The sequence below is a fragment of the Python bivittatus genome, unplaced genomic scaffold (assembly GCF_059951505.1).
Source record: "Python bivittatus isolate LINGU-HERP-01145 unplaced genomic scaffold, Pbiv_v1 ctg000330_np1212, whole genome shotgun sequence".
NCBI lineage: Eukaryota > Metazoa > Chordata > Lepidosauria > Squamata > Pythonidae > Python > Python bivittatus.
In genome coordinates, this window is record NW_028277058.1 from 5381036 (window position 1) to 5401463 (window position 20428).

Consider the following 20428-nt stretch of genomic DNA (forward strand, 5'->3'; position numbering starts at 1 on the left):
AGCTGTTGATGCAGAAGTGTTCTATGCAATCTGCTACAGTCTAGGCCTTATTTAGAAGTGTTGAACAATGTCAGACTATGGTATGATTGCAAAAGTGCATATTAACATACCTACTGATGCATACAAGTGTGAAACAGAAGTGAAATACTATCAATCTTTATCATTGGAATTATAGAGTCAGCATTGTATTTTCCAGTGAATATGGTACTTGCAGTATGGCACGATTATGGGAAGTTATTGTTGGAAAGTATCAGATGGGGAGATTGACTTACAGAATGTTGGTCTTTTCTCTTAAAGTCTAAGGTATAAAATCCAAATCGATTATGTAAACGAAACTGGAGATGTCATAACAAATACTAAGGTTTACTGCTGAAGCAAGAATGGATCAGTCCACCTTTTGAAAGAGATTTACAGCTAGTAGGCTTGCACAGTCATGTGGTGGAGTCACCTTGTAATCCAATGGTCAATATGCCATATAGAATTCCTTACAGACATTCTGGATACTTGGCATATTGGAAGGGAAGTAAGAAAAAAGAGTGTCCACAAATTCTGGCACTCCCCAGACTTCTTGCCCCACTTTGCTTTTTTTTAAAAAAAAAATAGATTCTTTTTTTTTTTTTATGGGCAGTTGCTGCTACATTTGCAAAACAGTGCCAACTGCAACATTAACTTCATATCTAAAAATACCGCATCAATTTTCAGGAATGTCTCTGGGCCTCATACAGTACCCAAAGGCATTCTTAGAATATGTTTGGTTTGGAAATACAGTACCTGCCCAGAAAGAAAAAAAAAAAAAGGAATTTAAGAGGATAAGTAGCATTCCGGGGTACTAAAGGTGGTGATGGAAAGCAACCTTATACATTTATCTTATAATAAATGGATATTTTGTGACTGATTCTACCTGCTATGGTAGGTGTTCTGATAATGGGAAAGCTGCCTCATCCCTAGAAGACATTTTCTAAAAGGATTTGGGAAAAAAACAGGCCTGTATGGATTTGCTTCTTCTGCCTGTGTGTATGTTTTAACCAGACAGCGTTGGCTGGACATCACTGTTTCCTTTATAAATCATTCAACTGCAGAGCTTACATTCAAAACAATGCATGATAAAGGACCTTTCTCCTGCTTTAGGCATTGCCTCTGTTTAATTATGAACTTATAACCAGAAGGTTTTGCACCCACAATCCTTACCTTCTATTTCCTCTTTCTTCACAGGCAATATTTTACTGTTACTGTCATTGGAACTCAATAAAACTTTGTTTAAAAATAGATTTCACACAGCAACCATTATAAATGCAAAACAATCAGAACAAAGGGCACTTTGAAGAGGGCATAATTCTGGTTGTAGCACGCTTCTGCAAATGGGTTAAAAAATGCCCTGAGCATTTAGTGTAATATTGAAAGGAAAATCTACATGGTAGAATTGTAAAAGCTGTCTTTTAAAAAAGAAAAAGAAAAAAGAAACCATTTGTACATTTTCCCTATTCAAATTTTCCTTGGCTGTTATTGTGAAAATACAACAGTTAAGATGTGTCAGTGCTTCTAATAATGTTCCAAGCCAGTGCTGTATAATTAGAATCCATCAATCAAAACTAATGTCCTAATGTTACAACCAAATTGTTGACTATTTTCATTGTGTAAATCAGTACCTAACAAAAGTTTGTGTCCAAGGAGAGCCAACATGGTTAGAAATATGGCAAGAAATGCTATGAGAGACAGGATAGTTAACGAATATTCATAATAGTCTTCAGTCCCAGTAGAAGATCCTGGAATAAAAAAAAAAAAAAGTATTTGAGATGTTCATCTAAGAATAATTAGGCATTCATTCATTCATTCATTCATTCATTCATTCATTCATTCATTCATTCATTAAATTTGTATGCCACCCATCTCCACCAGCGGGTGACTCTGGGCAGCATACAAATTTATAATTTTCCTTCCATTAGATTTTGACAGTTCTTGTCAAAGCCAAATCAATTGTTGAGAAGAACAGACTGACAAGTTTCATATCAAAAGGACCATGTAAGTGAATGAATAAGGATTTCATTTACCATTAACCACTGTGCTCCAAACAGACAACAAACTGGAAGATGCAGTGGAAGTTAAAATGGCTTGTTAACATACTCCAGATATCATAGGAGTATTGCTGTTATCAGCACATGAGCCCATTAATGTAGAAAGCCTCCTAGTGGACAATTTACTGGAAATCCAGGTAGTAAAACATCCTATCTTTCAATTGTTGGGACCAGAAGGAAAGGTTGAAGTATATGAGATACATGCAAGGAATTCTGAATTTTGGCATATATGTTTCTTCTCAAATCATCTGTTTGCTTCGATCCCTCTTTCTTTGAAAATATGCAAAAGAACCTTTCTTCCTTAATCTATTAGAACAAGAATGGATAGAGAATAAGAATTATATGATTCTTGGGCCAAACTGAGCTATCAAAGTTCCTCCATACTCCCAAAATACTTTCATATCTTTTGTCCTCAGTATAATTGGCTGAACAATGAGATAGCAATTTCAAACTGAAATCACAGTCTACCTCTAGCATTTATATCTCAATCTTGAACAGCCAGTTAACATTCCCTGTAGATAGAAGACCATCATGAAAGTTCTTAGCCTTTTTCTATGTGTGTGTGTGTGCCTTCAAGTTAGTGTTAACTCCTGGTGACCATCTGGACAAGTCTCTGCAGTTTTCTTGGCAAGGTTTTTTAAAAGTGGTTTGCCATTGCCTCCTTCCTAGGGGTGAGAGAGAATGATTGGCCCAAGGTCACCCAGCTGGCTTTGTGCCTAAGGTGGGACTAGAACTCATGGACTCTCAGTATCTAGCCTGATGCCTTAACCACTACCCCAAACTGTCTCCTGTCCTTAGCTTGCCATCACATTTATAGTCAGATTTGACCTATACGTCTGGAGGTTTCATCTGTTAAGTCAATGTCTCCTCTTACATGGCCACCATGACTGTTATCTTGGTAGCTGCATATTCTTTTCTTGCAGCTACCACCATGATGGCAATCTCAGTAGCTGCATATGTATTTATTAAAGGCCTTCACTTCATTAAGACATCTTCACTGGGGACCTCAGAACAACCCTTCATATTCCAGGGCAAACAGTCTTGGATAGAGGCCATAATGCATCAGCTATCCATCACAACAGGTTGAAAAATCTAACTCCCCAGACCAAAGGATGATAAGAGCAGTGTGCTGGCCTCCCAAATCACTTCTGTTAGGAACCCTCAGATATTTGGCCTGATTTCATGCAGTAGCCTTTTTTCTATTGAGACTTACTGCAGGGCAAATCACAGATGTATGAAGAAATAGAATAGTCCACATCCGTCCTCCATCCCTTGTTAAAAAAGAAAGAAAATAAAACATTTCTTCTCAATAATGAGAGACAACATGCAATAAAGTCCAAGTACATACATTCTCAGATTCTTTTTTTAAAAAAAACTGCAGTTTATTCAGAAATGATAGTAATGTAAATATAATGTTAAAATATTTACAGTTGGTCTAAGCAAAGATTTGCCAATTATCATTTAATCCTTTTTTTAAAATCATATCTACCCAGAAGTCCTGTTACGTGCAGTGAGGTTTAGTCGCAAATAAGTATGTAGGAATGCAATATAAAAAAATAACACTTTTTTTTAGAGTGTTTTCTCTGTTTAACATAGATTAAAACAAGTAGGTTTGCCAAGTGAAGACGTTGAGGGTGTGATGCCCATTGATCACATGATATTGTAATTTGAAGTTTTCCATTACAGGTAGTCCTTGATTAGCAACCATTTATTCAGCAACCGTTCAAAGTTATGACAGAGTTGAACAAGGAGACTTATGGCCGGTCCTTGAAGTTGTGGCCATCGCAGCATCCCTACAATCATGTGATTGCGATTTGGGCACTTGGCAACTGGCTTGCAATTACAATGTTGCATGCCATTTGTGACCTTCACTGCCAGCTTCAGACAAGCAAAGTCAATGGGCAAGCTGGCAGGAGGTCGCAAATGGCGATCACATGACATTGTGCCTAACAATTGTGTGGGATTCGCCTAATGACTACAAGTGAAACTGTCGCAACTGCCATCGTAAGTCAGCACGATCATGTGACATTGCACTTTACAACCGTGTCACTCAGAACAGAGTTCCCAGTCCCAATTACTATTGTTAGCTGAGGACTACCTGTACAAGCAATTGTGATATACCATGGTCAGTGGCACTCTCCACATTCAGAAAAAAGTGCTTTAAAGCAGTGAATGCTCTTTCAGAAATGAAAACATACCTCTCCCTTGGCTTGAAATGGCACTTTGTGCTCTGATCACAGATTTTGCTGTTGTCTATTTTGCAGCTCCTGGGAGCAGGGCTGCCGCAACCTGGTGTACCAACTGTGCACCACGCAAGGGTGCTGCATGAGAGGAGGCTGCTGGTTGCCAGTTTAAAAAATATCACAATTCTGGCAAAACTATATGTGTAGGCACTGGTCTCAGTGGGCAAATGCACATCCATACAGCTGAAGTGCAAAACAAGGACAACCATTTAAAAAATTGTTTTGGAGAGGCACTAAAGAGAATTCTGTACAAGCATCCTTTGTATGCCTGGGAAGATCCTGCTGTAGTAGCACGCTCATGTAATTAGGTAAAGGAATCAAAATGCAAAATTGCGAGCATATTAGCATTAGGAATTTGGAAGGCAGTGGAGATTTGTCACTATGGCAAGTACTGAAACTCAGGACAATGCTAAAAATTACAGGTAGTCCTTGTTTAGCAACCGCCTCATTTAGCAACTGTTTGCAGTTATGACAGTGATGAAAAAATAACCTTACAACCAATCCTCATATTGATGACTTTTGCAGGTCTGTAAAGCAAAGGAAAGCTGAAAGAAGACTGTAAGTACAGTCACAGTTTCATTTAGCAACCGCTTTGCTTAACTACTGAATTGCTGGTCCCAATTGTGGTCGCTAAGCAAGGACTACCTGTATCCACTTAATTTTATGATATGGGAAAGGTGTGGGCACAGATCTGAAAAGACAGGATGAACTACTCTGTCCTTGACCAGGAACCAATCATGTATAGGCTAACAGTTCTTGGCCAGAAAAGGCTAGCACTGATTGGCTGCTCATTCTCTGAAAGCTGTAGAGTTGTGTGTATTCAAATATTCCCACGTTTGTACTACCTTACTATCCAAACATGTCTAAAAAAAAAAAGAGTCAAAACAGCACGGATCCATTTCAGATGTTTTAAACTGGATTTAGAAGGGGTGAAAGATGAAAAGGCTGATCATCTGGAAGAAGACAAAGCTCTAATGAAAGCTGTCATGGAAGAATTTGTTCCTGGCTGGGGCCCCAAAAAAGTTGGTGAGAGAAATAAATAATATCAGCAAGAGAAAGGGGAAGGAAAAAAAAACATTCTCTGCATTTTGTGAGCCTTTGTTTGCCTCACTGTTTTATCAGCTGTTTGGATGCCTACGTTTAACAAGGGAGTTTTAGCTCCTGAGAATATAAGTTAAAACATACACAGGGGCAGGCAGGTTATCTCTGTTATCACCCTGCAAAAATGGCACTGGATGTTGTAATTATAAGCTTCACTTCCTAATTAGTATCTATACCAGTGTTTCTCAACCTTGGGAACGTTAAGATGTGTGGACTTCAAATCCCAGAATTCCCCAGCCAGCCATGCTGGCTGGGGAATTCTGGGAGTTGAAGTCCACTCATCTTAACGTTCCCAAGGTTGAGAAACACTGATCTACACAATCCTTGGGTAAACCTGCGATTTATATTATAGGAGGCCTCCAAAACATTTACTCAGGATCGGTGTGTGTCTTCCACAAAGATGAAGCTATATAATATCACAACTGACACTTGTGATAAATCAAACAGCAACAGCTGCAAATCTTTGTTTCATTACAATAAAGAACAGCACCTGGTGAGCATGAATAGGTAACTACTCTGGGACAGTCATCATAGGAGTGATTTCAAATGGGTTCAGCATGGCCAGTACAGTTTCTAGGGGTAGGATTCGCCTACTTTGAGAGAACTTCAAAGACCGCATGGAAAGAATACCTTCTCAGTGGACATATATATTTGTGCCTTCAAGTCAGTCTTGACTCCTGGCGACTGCTTGGACAAGTCCCTGTAGTTTTTTTGGCAGCATTTTCAAAGTGGTTTGCCCTTGTCTCCTTCTTCCTAGGGCTTAGAGAGAGAGGCGGGCCTAAAGTCACCCAACTGGCTTTGTGCCCAAGGCAGGAGTAGAACTCTCAGTCTCCTGGTTTCTAGCCTGCTGCTTAACCACTACACCAAATTGGCTTTCTCTCTCAATGGGTAGGGAAATAAAAAAGAGTTACTTTGGGGGTAGTATGGAAGAGAAAGAGAGTATTCTTAGGAGTAAGTTGAAGACATTGATATGAGTGGGGAGAACGTTGGAGACATAGTTTCTTCAACAGTACTGAAATGCGATGTTGGCTTCAATGAGACTAGCAGATGTGGGACCTTTCCCTATTACAGAGCTATGCATGAGCATGTCTACCGGTATATCAGCATACTGCAAGGGCAACATGTCCTATAAAATTAAGGTGTGGAACAGCCCTGCCTAAGCAAGAGGAGGTTCAGACAGGAACTCTTTATTATTGTCAATGTGCATGTTTACTTAAAATGTATATCCTGCTTTTCAGGTTTTCTCCAGCTTGCAGTGTTAGAAACCATACAAAATAGTTACAAAAGAACATACACATGTGTGTGCACAAAGCACCAGGAGCAATCAGCTAGGGATGCTAGCGCCTGGGAAAGATCCTCCATATGGGGAGGAGCAGCAGGACAATCTGGTCTAGAGGGGTTGGTAGTCATTGCTGGTGGGACTGCCATAATTCTAGGACTGTGGGAGAGCTCCTGTTCTAGATGAGGTTCCACTTTCCCAGAAATAGCCAGGGAGTAATTCTGGAAGCGAACTGTTTCCTGATCCCTTGCAGCTAGAAACTCCTCTTACAAATTTTGGCTGATAATGCCAGGTCCACCCACGCCTAGATAATAACCTTTAAGTTGTGATACATTTACTGGTAATATTCAGGCTTGATTTCTGTAACGTGTTTTATGTAGAGCTGCCATTATATAACCCTCTGAAATTCATACAAAACGCTGCAGCTAAGGTGGTATCTGGGGTTTTCCTAGAGAATCACAGTATATCAGTTTTGGAATCTTTACATTACAAGGTAATAGGTATGATTAACAAGCCTTAAATGGTTTGTGGCCAGAAAGCTGAGAGAATGCCTCCACCTACAAGACTTGCTAGCTAGAGGGAATCTGGCATTTTCCCAGAGGCTGCCTAACAGTAGGGCAAATTGCATCTGTTGTCCTACAGGCCAACAAGTCCATTTCCTCCCCACTTCCTGGCCAATTAAAGGGCTTGTCCTATCCATGGCTATCCTGGAGGCCCTATCTGTGGCCCTATTATCTGTGGTCATCCTACTTCTGCATTGCAAATATCCAGATGATCACTAGATGGCAACAAAGATTTCATGAAGCCTCATGTTGGCATCTGATGAGGAACTGTATGCAGATACAGAACTTCTGGTCAAGCAAGAGGCTTATCAGACCCACTTCCAGGGCAATTGTTCTCAGGTCATTCAGGTCATTGCTGAAATCTGACACTGTTAAAACACACACACACACACACACACACACACACACGGAAGCTGCCAAAATTGTTAAGAGAGAAAAGTGCTTAGTCATCAGGTTTACTGCCATCCACAGGACCGCCCTGGTTTTTCTGACCTGTGACAATGACAGCTGCAGAGAAATAATTCAATAAACTTAACTTCTAAAAAAAACCTTTGCAGCAACATACTGTATCAAAAGAGCACTTATGGCCTGTTGGTGCTTCTAGCAGAACAGAAATGTGCCAGAAAATTGGAAATGCCAAAGCTTTGCAAATTAAAAGGCATTTGAGTGACTCTTTACAACTCTACTATCATGATCCCCGCCTACACACACCCAAGGACAATAGTGCTGTGTTATGGTGGATGGGCTGTGCCCTGAGGCCACACAACACACACCGGCAACACAGATGATTTGGCCAGTGGATTATACACTCCAAACTGAAAAGGAGGAGGAAGAAAGGGGACTGTCCAAGTCTTTGTGCCATTGCCTGCCTGCCTGCCTGAAAGGTAAGCTACTGCTCCTAGTGTTTGAATTTGTAAAGATTTGATTTAGTTGGTTGATTTATAAAGGTGGTATGATTATGCTTGTTATTTCTGCTCTCTGTGCATGCTCTTGGCCTCCGATGGCCATTAAAAATGCAAGAAACTGCTTTGCTTTGCTGCTGAGTTTGCTTTTGCTTGTGTTGTGATTGCCCACAGTTCATGCTCCTTGTGGTATGAAGACCCTTTCCTTTCCTTTCCTTTCCTTTCCTTTCCTTTCCTTTCCTTTCCTTTCCTTTCCTTTCCTTTCCTTTCCTTTCCTTGGGGCCCAGTCCTGCCTAGCTATGACACTGCTCCCACTGCCCACCTTCAGCGGCAGCTGGCACATTTGGCCACCACTTGGGGTTGACCTTTCTCTGTGATTTCTCCACATCTGGGGAATTTCACTTCCAAACAATTCAGGGACTGAATCCAGGTTGTCCTCTAAGAAAGCTTTGTCAACTGGCCTACAGTGTTGCTTTGCATAATTTAAAATGTTGAATCAATTGCCAGATTGTTAATTTCATTGTATTTTAAGGTGAGATGTTGTGATTTTTATCCTTTATGTGTTTCATGTCTTTTAAATATTTACTTTTTTTTTTTTTTGGCACTTGTAGCATCACCCAGGGATTTCGTGGTCAGTGGGCTATAGGTAAATAAATATTAAATTAAATCGATACGAGAGCCAATTTCCATTGCAACCATTATGAGAATGAGAATTAAGAAGCAATGCCACAGAGTATCATGTTTTCTTTATCTCTTCCTTTCTACTTTTCCTTCTCTGCTGTGTCCTTTTAGATTGTAAACCTGAGGACACAGAGTTTACTGAATAATAAGAATAATAATAAAGAAATCAACCCTTGCTATATTTGTGATATACTTGCTCTTCATTACATGTTATCTATTCCTAATATAGAGAACAAAGATGTGTTTTTGGAGGTAAGAGCAGCGTATTTGTAATATTTCTTATGTTCTTTGCAAACGTCTGTTCTGCCATAGAGATAGCAGGAAATGAGGAAGAGATGATCTTTTCCCCCGCTGCTAGTTATTAATTGCATGCAGGCCCACGAGAATGCTTAATAACAAAAGATATACCTTAATGCAGAAGTTTGAGCCACATGTTTTCCCTGAAATGTTGACAGATGGTAAACTTAATCCACCCTGGAAAATACAAAGTCAAAACCAAATTAGCCTTAAGGAAATAAAGGTGTGTGATCTTTTTTGATCTGTGGCCTGCAGCCCATTCTGCTCTCTCACAAAATATAATAGCTTTACGCTGGTGAAGATTTCACTGTTTCTGACAAGTTCATCAAGCAGTCTCCTATCCTAGAGCCATCTGAAGATGCTTGTTAATTGCACAACAGTTGGGAATGCATTGGAATATGTGGAGTCCTTGGGGTTCTCTGAGCTTACTTGTTTTCTTGCAAACGTTTCATTACCCAGCTAGGTAACATCTTTAGTGCTAGAATGGAATGGGGTTTGCTCTCTGTTTATATATTGTGGCATGCCCTGCCAGTGTTGGTGGGGGTGTGGGTTTTGTTTTGATCTATTTTTTTCCTCTGGTAGTTCCTTGATTAAGGTATTGTTTACTGCTTGTATGTCTGATGGTAATCTTGGTGTTAATGTCTGCTTATCTGGGTGATGATTGCTGGTGAGCAGATGTTCTGGTCTTTTGTCTTCCTTTCTATCGTCTCTTTTGAATAGCGTGTAGATGTTGTTTATCTCTGTGTGCCTGTTGATGGCTGCCTTGTCTGAATACTGGGTCTTTACTCCAAGAAGGAAAAACAGGAGTCATCTACTGGGTCTTTAGCCCAAGAAGAAAAAGCAGGAGTCATCTACAACAGACAATGTAAGGACTGTAACAACCACTACGTAGGATAGACAGGCAGAAGGCTTGCAGAGCACATCCATGAACACCAACTAGCAGTCAGAAGACATGATGAAAACTCCTTAATCTCACAACACATGGACAGACTTAACCATAGTTTTAACTGGGAAACTGTCAGCATCTTAGACCAAGTTAAATCCAAAAATGCAAGGGAATTCCTGGAAGCTTAGTATTCAGATATATAAATTTATACAATATATAAACTGAGACCAAACCCCATTCCATTCTAGCACTGAAGATGTTACCTAGCCGGGTAATGAAACGTTTGCAAGAAAACAACCAAGCTCAGAAAACCCCAAGGGCTCTACGGTTCAACCCTGAGCTACACATATTCACTTCTATTGGGATATGTCTTATTTTCTCAAACTCTGGAGCTGATCTTGCAATTTCTGAAATTACCATGTATTGATATCATAGCAGAGTATAGAAGCCAGCCAGTAGTCACACTGATTTCCAAGATGTGAAATAAGGAAAGAGAGAATATACTGTATATGACTGCCAAAAAGAGACTATGACTGGCAGTCATACTGACTTCCTCTTTCTACGAATCAAATATTATCTCTGTTGGGTCTCTGGTATAAAGGCTAGGAGGGAATCACCAATTTATTCAGATCAGTCTGGAATTAAGAGTTTAGTGGCCAATCCTTCTTTTATAAATATTTCATTTTAAACACTATACAGTATTGCACATTGTTTTGTATATTGAAAACCCGTGTGTAGTCATCTCTGGTCACGTAAGCACTGAAAGAAAAATGTGGGTGTAATTTTTTTTAAAAAGATTTTAAAATTCCCCTAACTCTATGATTAAGAAATAAGTTTTTAGAACAGCAACTGCTGACTGTGAAGTCATCGAGAAAATTTGGGAGGGGGGCATGTGAAAATCAGTATGGGAACTCTGTCCCCAAACCATCATTTCCCAGCATAGCTCTAAAAAATATGTCAGGATTTTTTAAACATATGTCTACTTTTAGAGTAAATCCCTTGGCTACAGTCCAGCTTTATATTCACTATGATTTAAATAAACTTGTGTTCATATTGTGAATAAGTGTGCGTGGGTGTAGTAAGGGTATATATACACATATAGTTCCTTCTAACATAGATGTTTCTTATCCATGCCACACTTCTTAGCATTTTTAATTTAAATGAATCTGGCAGGCATATCTCATTCATGCTGGATTTGTTTAAGCATCTTTGAAACATAAAAAGTTGCACAGACCATTGACAGGACTTTGGGACTTCCCACAGAGTTGCATGAAGGCAATTTGGTCCTATTGCATACAAGAACTGAAAACTCTGCTTCATTATGTGATATGAAAGAAATTTCTATTTGTTGTTCCATCACAGCAAGTTGCATTTTCCAACCTGAAAACAGAAAGAAACCGGTGAAACTGGTAGGTGATCCTAACTGAATTAGCGATACTTCAACTAACATGCCTTATTATTATACTGACTGATTGAGCTTAGAAAAAGTAACTGAACCAGATCACCCACTGAATTTCGATGGCTGAAGGTGGAATTGAATCTGGATCTCCCTGACTTAGTCTAACTCACTAATCCAGTGTTTCTCAACCTTAGCAAGTTTAAGTTGTATGGACTTCATCTCCCAGAATTCCCCAGCCTGCAGGGAAGTCCACATATCTTAAAGTTGCTAAGGTTGAGAAACATTGCACTAATCTCTACACCACACTGGATGTCTATTCCATGCTGATGCTTACAAATGATAATAAAATATCCATACTTTATGCATACTCACAACATTATGGTGAAAAGCCTTTTTAAAAAATGTTTTACACACTCATAACAACATTTTCATACTTTTATAGCATTATGGTGGGAATCATATTCCATGAAGAGATGTGAACACTGATCTCCAAAGCCATCCTCAGTTCCATAAACTCTAAAATCTGCATTCTAAAACTTCCATATTCAATAACTAGATTTAATTTAAAACCCAGTTGGTGAAAATGCCTAACTTGGCCATGTGGTCCCAAGAAAGCTATTGGAAAAAAAAAAATCAAAATTCAGTTCCCTCTAGAGTTTACTAGCTCTGGGGTGAATGTCAGCAAAGACTGTAGCGTGGTTGTGGTGCTTTCGTGCACTTTACAATGTCACCCAAAATTAAGTTAAGCTCAGAGCTCTTAATTAGTAATTTATGCACACATTGGGATGTACCAAACATGTGAAAGGAGTAACTGGAAAAGGTAATCTAAACTTCCCTAGGTGCAAATTCCAGCTCAACTTGCATGACTGATGTACAATCAGTATCAGTCTGAAGTGGGCAATGTACAGATGTTTTCCATTAGAATGAAAAACTGAACCCTAATTAGTTTTTGGAGGGAGTTTATGGAATAGAGATGTATGTGAATAGACCTCTTTCAGATAATACGGATATCATGTAGATGACGTGATCTTGGGGGGTGATACTCGCCCTTCAGGTTCTGGGTATCTCCTTCAACCATTTAATATACAGAAGTAGCAAATAAATAGATAGGAGTTTAGGTGTTTATTAAATGATTCCTATCTCTCAGTGGATCTGTGTTTGTAGTTTTATAATCATAAAAAGCAGTTTGTTTTAAAATGTTCCTTATATGAGGAAAAATCTATTGAAAACATATCATTTGAATTAACTGCTTGTTCAGATTTAAAAAATTGTCTGCTTTCTTACTCAGGCAATGGATGAGTCCTGTCTGGTTTCCCTATAAGGACACTCTACCTAAAAGGGACGGAGAGGATCAGGGGACTCATAAACTAAACTTTTCATTTAAGTTAGGAAGTTATTGGATTAGGTGAAATAAACTTAATATTTCACTGCAGTTTTTGTGATGGAAATTCTGAATGGTAAGTTTATGGAACATGATGAAAGCCAGCAGCTAGTTCAATTCAGTAGATGATGAGGTACAATAAAAAATAAAGTTGTGCTTTAATGAGCTCCCCCATAGCTTAAGAAATGTTTGATTTATTCTAAAGGGTACACTTTATACAGTGGAAAATATTGCAAATCAAAAGATACATTCCCTCACTACTTAAAATCCTTCAAATCTAAAAAGCTAATGAAATCAGTTACATGTTATGCTAGGTATAGACTAAACAGTTTCATATGCTTTGATTATTGTTAGTCATTTAATCCATTACAAATGTAGGAGAAGGTTTACATTACAATCAATATTTTACCTTGAAATTGTCCATGAGTGAATGGGCATTTAACCCAGATGTTGTGCTCAGTTGCAAACTAAAAATGTTTTAAAAGAAATTAGCATTTAGTTTGGTTAACCAGCCTGAATTTGCCATTGCAATGAACTGAAGCAAAATGTTGAATGGGCTGAATTTCTATCTTCCTAACAGGCAGAATGACAATGCTGCTTATAGGGTTCACAAAGCCAAAGAAATAATAGAGCAACTGTGGGTAAACCCACTGAACCCATTCAGATAAACTTTTAAACAAATGTCCATAGGATTAAACGTGAAACTCTTCCTGGATATTTTACTGAAGGGTGGGAGGAATAATGGATTTATAACAATAATTATTTATGTCATATTCAAATTTATGATTTGCATCAATTCATTACCATATCTATAGCTTTCTGGCACACATCAGCTGAGTGCATCAATCATGCTAAGCCAAAACTATCCAGAATGATTTGGGTAGTGATAATTTGATACAAGTTACCCATTGCTTTTTGCAAAACCATGATTTATGGCTTAGTGAATTGTGTGAACCAATTGTTAAACCACTGTTTGCAATAATAGGTGATCCAGGCCATATAGTTGGATACCTCTTTCTACAACAATTTTTTATGTATAATTAGCAATCTAGGTCAATGGAAGGGTTTGCATTATAGTCCTGCTTCTTTCTTCCAAGTTGTCTCTGAAAGATGATTACACGCTAACATATAAAGGCACTAAACATCTTTTTACACTTGTCATGTGCATTTGTACAGTTCAAGCAGCATTAGCTATTGAAATTGGCTCCAAAAGGATGGGAAGAAGCTGTGGAGTTCTTTTCCCCCCTGCTATAAGGCTAAGACAAATTCTTCCTCTGAAACTGGCATTTGCTTCAAAAAAACCATCTTACACTGATTTCAATGGAGGGTTGCCCCCATCACCACCATGGACACCCAAATCAAATGCCATGTTCAAAAAAGAGACTGTCCTCAGGATTCCTGGTGGGAGAAAGTTCCCTACCACATCTGCTAAATTACCAGTTTCATACTCCTCCAGAAGAAATAATTGGCAATTTTAAAAAACCTTGAATTTTGAATGCAGTAGACACATTTAATATCCTATTTGGTCCTTTGACAATCTTCCTGTCAATACCTCAAAGAAAGTGTGGTCTGATTTATTGTATTTTGAGATATCCTAGATCCAGGATCAAAATGTTTATATTTGTGCTGTGGAACTCCTTTCAAACTTCCACAAAAATAAGATTTTTCTTTTCTTTTTATAGTACAGTTTATTCAATCTCACTGTGTTTAGAATTGCAGTTTAGGATCCTGGTAAATTAAATTATGCAATTAAATGAATCAGAATATCCATGCTTTTTCTACAACTTCTAAACTGTCAGTACTTTAATAACACTGAACAACAGGGAAGATAGGATGAGGGAAAATAATTATTTTTGGCTTGCACACTACAAAGGTCATAACTGTCAAATCAAATCAAATATTTATTATGGTCAAAGACCAGCATAAAGGTTATAACCTCTCACTTAGATGTGACAATTGGACAAATGTATAAGTTGTTAGGAAATAATATACCTTCATGCAAAGGCCTGGATGTGTATCAACTCGGGAATATTTCACCTGATTGGGAAAAGATTATTAGATTGTTAGCCGACCATGTAAAGACAAACATCAGAACAAGAACATTCAATGAAATTTTAATGATCTATCATGTATATTGACCAAATTGTAGTGAAGGGGGAAATCAATATTTGCTGGCCTTAGTCCATGTCTGTATTTGTCTCCACAACTCCTCCATGCACATTGAAGCTATTCAGTACTTGAACAAGAATGTTAGATTTCTAATGACTATTGGAGGCTATCTGATCTGATCGCTGCTGTAGGATTTGTAAAGGAAATCTCTGAGCTAGGGAAGGAATGGGAGTATCTCAAAACATTATTAACAATGAGCAGAGGGATATGTTAAGGTCAGTCTCACCTAGAAAAAGGATAGTTAGCCCTTCAGACTTGCCTTCTAGAAAAAAGAGGTTCTCAAGACCCCACCTTAATGAATTCACTAATAAATGAGTGCTAGTCTTTGGTCCTTACTCAGTTTTGAAGAATTTATATAATACCCCAGTACTTGACAATAAACCTAGCTACTCATTGTGACTCTTTATTTCTGGTTGTGCTTTGCTGTTAGGAGATAGACAAGACTCTTTTAACTGTGGCATCCTTAACAGATGACCCTTTCAAAGCCTGTTTAAATAAGTCAAAGAAATAAGCACTCCCAAAGTAGACTATGTCACTACTAATTAGTCCCCCTGCCCATTGGGAACCTTCTTCTAATGAGTAGTTGAAATTTGGAACAATGGAGACATTTGTTACATCATTTATGCACCAAGGGTGCGGGGCATGAAAAAGCAGATGCTACATTGACTAGGAATGCATAAGAATTGCAGTATGGAAGCCATTGGATACAAACTTGGCAACGTGTTCCCACTGGAACCCATAATGAAATAAATACTAATCACACATGAAATCCCACTATTTTTGATTTCTCTATAAGACATTTTAAAGTTTACTGGGTGTGGGGGACAGGTGTTTTATTTACTTTGTTAAGTATTCAAGTAGCAAAGGGGGGTTATTCTTCTCCTTTTAAAATAATCTGCATTCACAGCAATAGAGTGGACTTCTCTATATCATCGCTTCCTTGAAAGTCCCACTTCCTTGTCATATTATCCTGTTTCTGGCATTTCAGAAAGTGATATGTAAAGAGGAGGCTTGAGTTGGAGAGTCCAGAACTGCTGCAGAAAAGGTTCTTTCTATTCTTGCAACATGGTAAGGCAAGCCAAAATAAGGTTCCTCTCCTGGCTTGAGGAATACAGTACATGTTTTCATACAGTCACACGGGCATTTATGAAGCATTGATATAAAGTAGGAGTCTTTGTAGAGAGCTCAGAATTCTTGACAGCATGTGGAGCATTTTTGAAAAGCGAAGAAGGAAAGTGCTTTGTTTATTTTATGTTCTTAACAAAGTGTGATCATTCTTCCATTACCATGCAGATTTTTCATTTTAAAAAATCAACAGAATGAAACATAGTGGATTTTCAGCATACCCTATATCTTGACTCACCCTCTCCAAAGTTGATAATATGCATGGTATGTTAATTGTACAAAGAGTGTAATTTACACTCATGAAAAGATTCTCTATTGTTAATTGATGTTTATTTGCAGATATGCTTCTGCATTATCAATTTATGTTTGCATGCATATCACACCAATTCAAAGTCTTTGGTAATGCTTTCATTAGTGCCAGTTTTGTGAAAGGGAAATAGCACTGGCTGTATGTGTGCCTTGATTCAGATGTTGCTCGGTGTGCACATCAAAGAATATAATGCAGTATCTTCACTGTTTACAACAGGATATCTGTGTGTTCCAAATTTTAGAGAAGCAAGAGATGTGTCAAAGGGGATGCACTGTATATTTACAATCTAGAGCAATCCAGGTTGGGTTTTCCTTTTTTTCCCCCTTTTGGTTTGGAGAAGGATGGATTGGAATGTGTATTTTTGGCCTTATAACTGAGTCAGATATCAGAAAGATAGGTTTAACTAGATTTGTCCTCTGTTTTTATTTGCATGGGCCATTGAGTACTCTGTAAGGCTTAATTATAGGAGTCTGACAATCTAAAAATGTTGTCTAGTAAATCTGGCTAAAATGGTCAATTGAACTGAATGAAGTTTCATGCAACTCAGAAACTTTCATGACAGCCAATAGTGTGACAACATTTGGGCAACAAGTTTGCCCCCTATGTAGTGAACATTTTCTTTTTTATTATTGCTTACTTTCTCTGAGGCAATATTGACAGTGTTCTCTAGATTAACACACTGATCATTAGTCTTCATCAGTTGACAAAGGCTGACAGTAACATGAACAGGACAGGCAGCTTCCCAAGCCAGTGTTTGTGTGGCAGGTTGATAAACAATATTATCCCACAGGGTCTTAGTATCTAAGACAAAGACATGAAGAAAACAAAGACAGTATAAAAATAAGTAACATTCAGAATGCTGATCTGAATCATTTTTCCCAACTGCTGCTATACTATATGCCTATTATGTGGGATAATATAGGGTGGAGAAAGTTGTGACTTCATTGGGCTATCATATCCGAGTTTAAAAAAACCTGATGACCTCAAGAGCATATCAAATAATTAAGAGTTTTCCATATCTTTGCTGCCATCCTGTACTCTTCTAGATTTTTGCAGCAAAGATGTGATAGTCCTGATCTGAACCTTGTGAAGCATGAACCTAGTCAATTCTTGCACAGAAAAAAGAACTATGCACTCTACTTGTGACTTGTGGAACTCATCATTAGTACTGTAAAAACATAGGTCAGAGATTTTCTTCTGTGTGGTAGTTTGGGATCATGCAATGGATTTTTCCCCCTTAAATCTCTTGCTTCATGCTGTGAATGCATTCCTGCCCAACAGTCAAGGATCATGGGAGCTGAAATACTAGGATCCCAAGTTGGGAGTGTCCACCACAAAAAATCAATAAGGAAGCACCCAAAATTTGTAATACAGTATAACCCAAGAACTTTGAAGTTGATCATTATCAGAGTTATGCAAACACTTAGCCTATGCTCATGAAGATTAAAAGGGGAAATGGATGTCAAAGGACATGCAAATCTTGCCCCCCTCCACATCTGTTTCCTCACCTGCCCAATTTCCACCCTTCTGTGCTGGTGGAGTAATGTCCAAGCAAGACTTCAACTCATGTTTGGTTGAACATAAATAGAAACCTCCACAAACTCAGGAATGTTGTTTTGTCAGATCTTGTTCAATAGTGGAGGTGGGACTTGCTATTTAATCTTAATGAGAACAAGCTACTCTCTCCCATAGAAATAAACCACTGTGATTCAATTTTAGAGTAAAGAGCAAAAAATTCTGAATTGTGGAGTATAAAGGCAACTCTGCAGTTTCCCTTCACTAGCATTCACATCTTTGACCATTAAGTCTCAACTTAACTGCACAGTATTGACAGAGTCAGAAAACGTGTAAGAATCCTTGAGTTCCATTGCAGCCTGACAGGCCATGTTAATAATTTTAGCAGATTTGCCATGAAAAAAAAAATAGCCTTTTTGTAATAATCACCAAGAATTTGAAACCCATATCAAATAATGTTGCAGAATTAGTTCATTTTGTCATAAAGTATGGTCTTTATAAAGTTATGGAGGGGCTTTGTTTTTGTTTTTTGCTTTTATTTGCATTTCCACAAGACTGGATTAACCCCAACTGATGCCCGACAACGGTGCCCCTTGAAGCTCTTACTCCATGAAATGGGAACAAATGTGGTATCTGATGGCACCTTCAAACCAAACCTTTAAGCTTTAGTCACTCACTATGCCAAAGAAAACCTTTTTAGCAATGCAGATTAAAGTCAAACATGGCAGATAAAGACAATTACAAAAAATCTGACTAAAGCTGAGTGTGGCAGTAAAAGAGTTAAGGGCATGATAGCGAGGAGAAAAAACTCTGGTGCCCCCTAGCCTTGGTGCCCTAAGCACATGCTTGTTTTGTGTAAAGGTTAATGCAGACCTGCATGTACAATTTTGGAAGAAAACTTCATGTAACCCGAGGCATACCAGGGTTTTTTCAGAGTTAATTTCTACTATTACTGTTACACATTTTATTATGCCAGCTGCGAATGTTAGTAAGCCTAACCTGATTTAGCAAACTTTATTATCAGTGGCAAAAAATAGTCATGAAGCCATATTGTTTATTATCATGCTTCACCCTTACATACCACACTTCAACCTGCTGACTTCAAATAGTACATTTTGTTCCCTCTTTATAAGCTTATACAAATCACAGCATAAGAGATAAGAATATCTGCTACGTGCTAAATCAATTTAGACAAGTAGATTCTGAGAGCTCTTCTAGCTAAAAAAAATAAATAAAAATCAGTCCACAATGAAAACATGGTTTGTGAATCATTAGAATACCATTGTTCTGGCTAAATATCAAATGAGCTTTTAATTTATTGTGTCAACTTTATTTGAGTGAAAGTGGAAAGAGGGGATAAATAGGGTTTATAATATTTCATATCTGGACATTCATTCATTTTCAGGAATTTATACACCACTCAGTTCCAAAAACATTCTGAGGAGTTTAAAAATGGTACAGAAATATATTGAAAGAATTTAAAAAGTATCAGCTCACCAATCCAAAAACTTTTTCCTAGATGTTCTGGCTCCTGCAGGGAGGAGAACCACCCTATCATCAGTCCCCAGGTGTTTTCCAGAAGAGCTAAGTCTTGGTAGCTTTCTGAATGCCGACAGGATTAGTGCTGATCCACCTTCAGGGACAGCACTATTCCAAAACAGAGGGGCAGGGCAGCCTCAGAAAAACCACACTTTTATGGTCCCTGATGATGGGAATCCCTCAAAGATGGAATTCAGAAGTCCCTACTAGATCTTATTGGATGGGCAGAAACCACTGGGAAAAGAGGGTCCTGCAAATATCCAGGGCCTGACCCATGCCAGGCTTTAACTATAACAACAAGCATCTTGACCACCAGTGCAACTCTCTCAGTAGTGGTGCTGCTCTGGCAAACCAAGAAATGACCTTAACCATTAACTTAATAAAGATGTTTCAGGTTATATCACTTCACTGGCTTTAATGAGACTCCATAAATTACATTATGCCCTAAATGTTTTCTTAAGTATATGCTTAAGACTGTAGTGTGCACGCAATAGTTAGCATCAGCCTTGTGCATTGTGGCTTTGATTCGTCTCAGCAAAGCGCGTCCCATTATCCCACAGCCTCCACTAGCACTTCTAAGAGTTGGAAGAAGCTTGTAGCTACTGGAAGAGCCAGCTGACGATGCCCCTAGGGAAGAGCCAGGGTCTCCTGTCCTGTGTGGACCATTTCAGCACTTGCTGCTACTTCCTACTTGGCATCTGTGATGGGAGACTTCTTCATAATCCCCAGTGACTCTTTGTCCTTTGAAATAGCTCATTCTCATTGCTTTGCTTTTCTGAAAGCAAAGGTGAACAAGATGAGTACTTCTACTTTTTAATCCTGTGAGCAAAAAGGTTGTTTGAAGTGGGTGTTCCATATCTGGGCTGCATAACTCTGGATGACCATGAGAAGGTGGCAGAGGCAGCATTTTCGTAACTCTTTGCTCCCATTTGGTGGTCATTAAGATTTTCACAGCCCAGAGGTGGT

The 20428-nt window shown here is 38.5% G+C and overlaps 1 protein-coding gene across 1 annotated transcript in view; it reads right to left on the reverse strand.

Moving 5' to 3' along the window:
• Positions 1 to 691: 691 nt before the first annotated feature.
• IL17REL (interleukin 17 receptor E like) overlaps positions 692 to 20428 on the reverse strand; it is a 57020-nt gene continuing 37283 nt past the window's right edge. Inside the window, exons 10-17 of the mRNA XM_025166269.2 lie at positions 17046 to 17209; positions 14797 to 14841; positions 13214 to 13271; positions 11259 to 11404; positions 9250 to 9315; positions 3286 to 3343; positions 1647 to 1763; positions 692 to 771 (exon numbers count right to left, since the gene is read on the reverse strand). Coding sequence (XP_025022037.2) covers positions 692 to 771; positions 1647 to 1763; positions 3286 to 3343; positions 9250 to 9315; positions 11259 to 11404; positions 13214 to 13271; positions 14797 to 14841; positions 17046 to 17209 — 734 coding nt within the window. The remainder of the gene's footprint in view (positions 772 to 1646; positions 1764 to 3285; positions 3344 to 9249; positions 9316 to 11258; positions 11405 to 13213; positions 13272 to 14796; positions 14842 to 17045; positions 17210 to 20428) is intronic.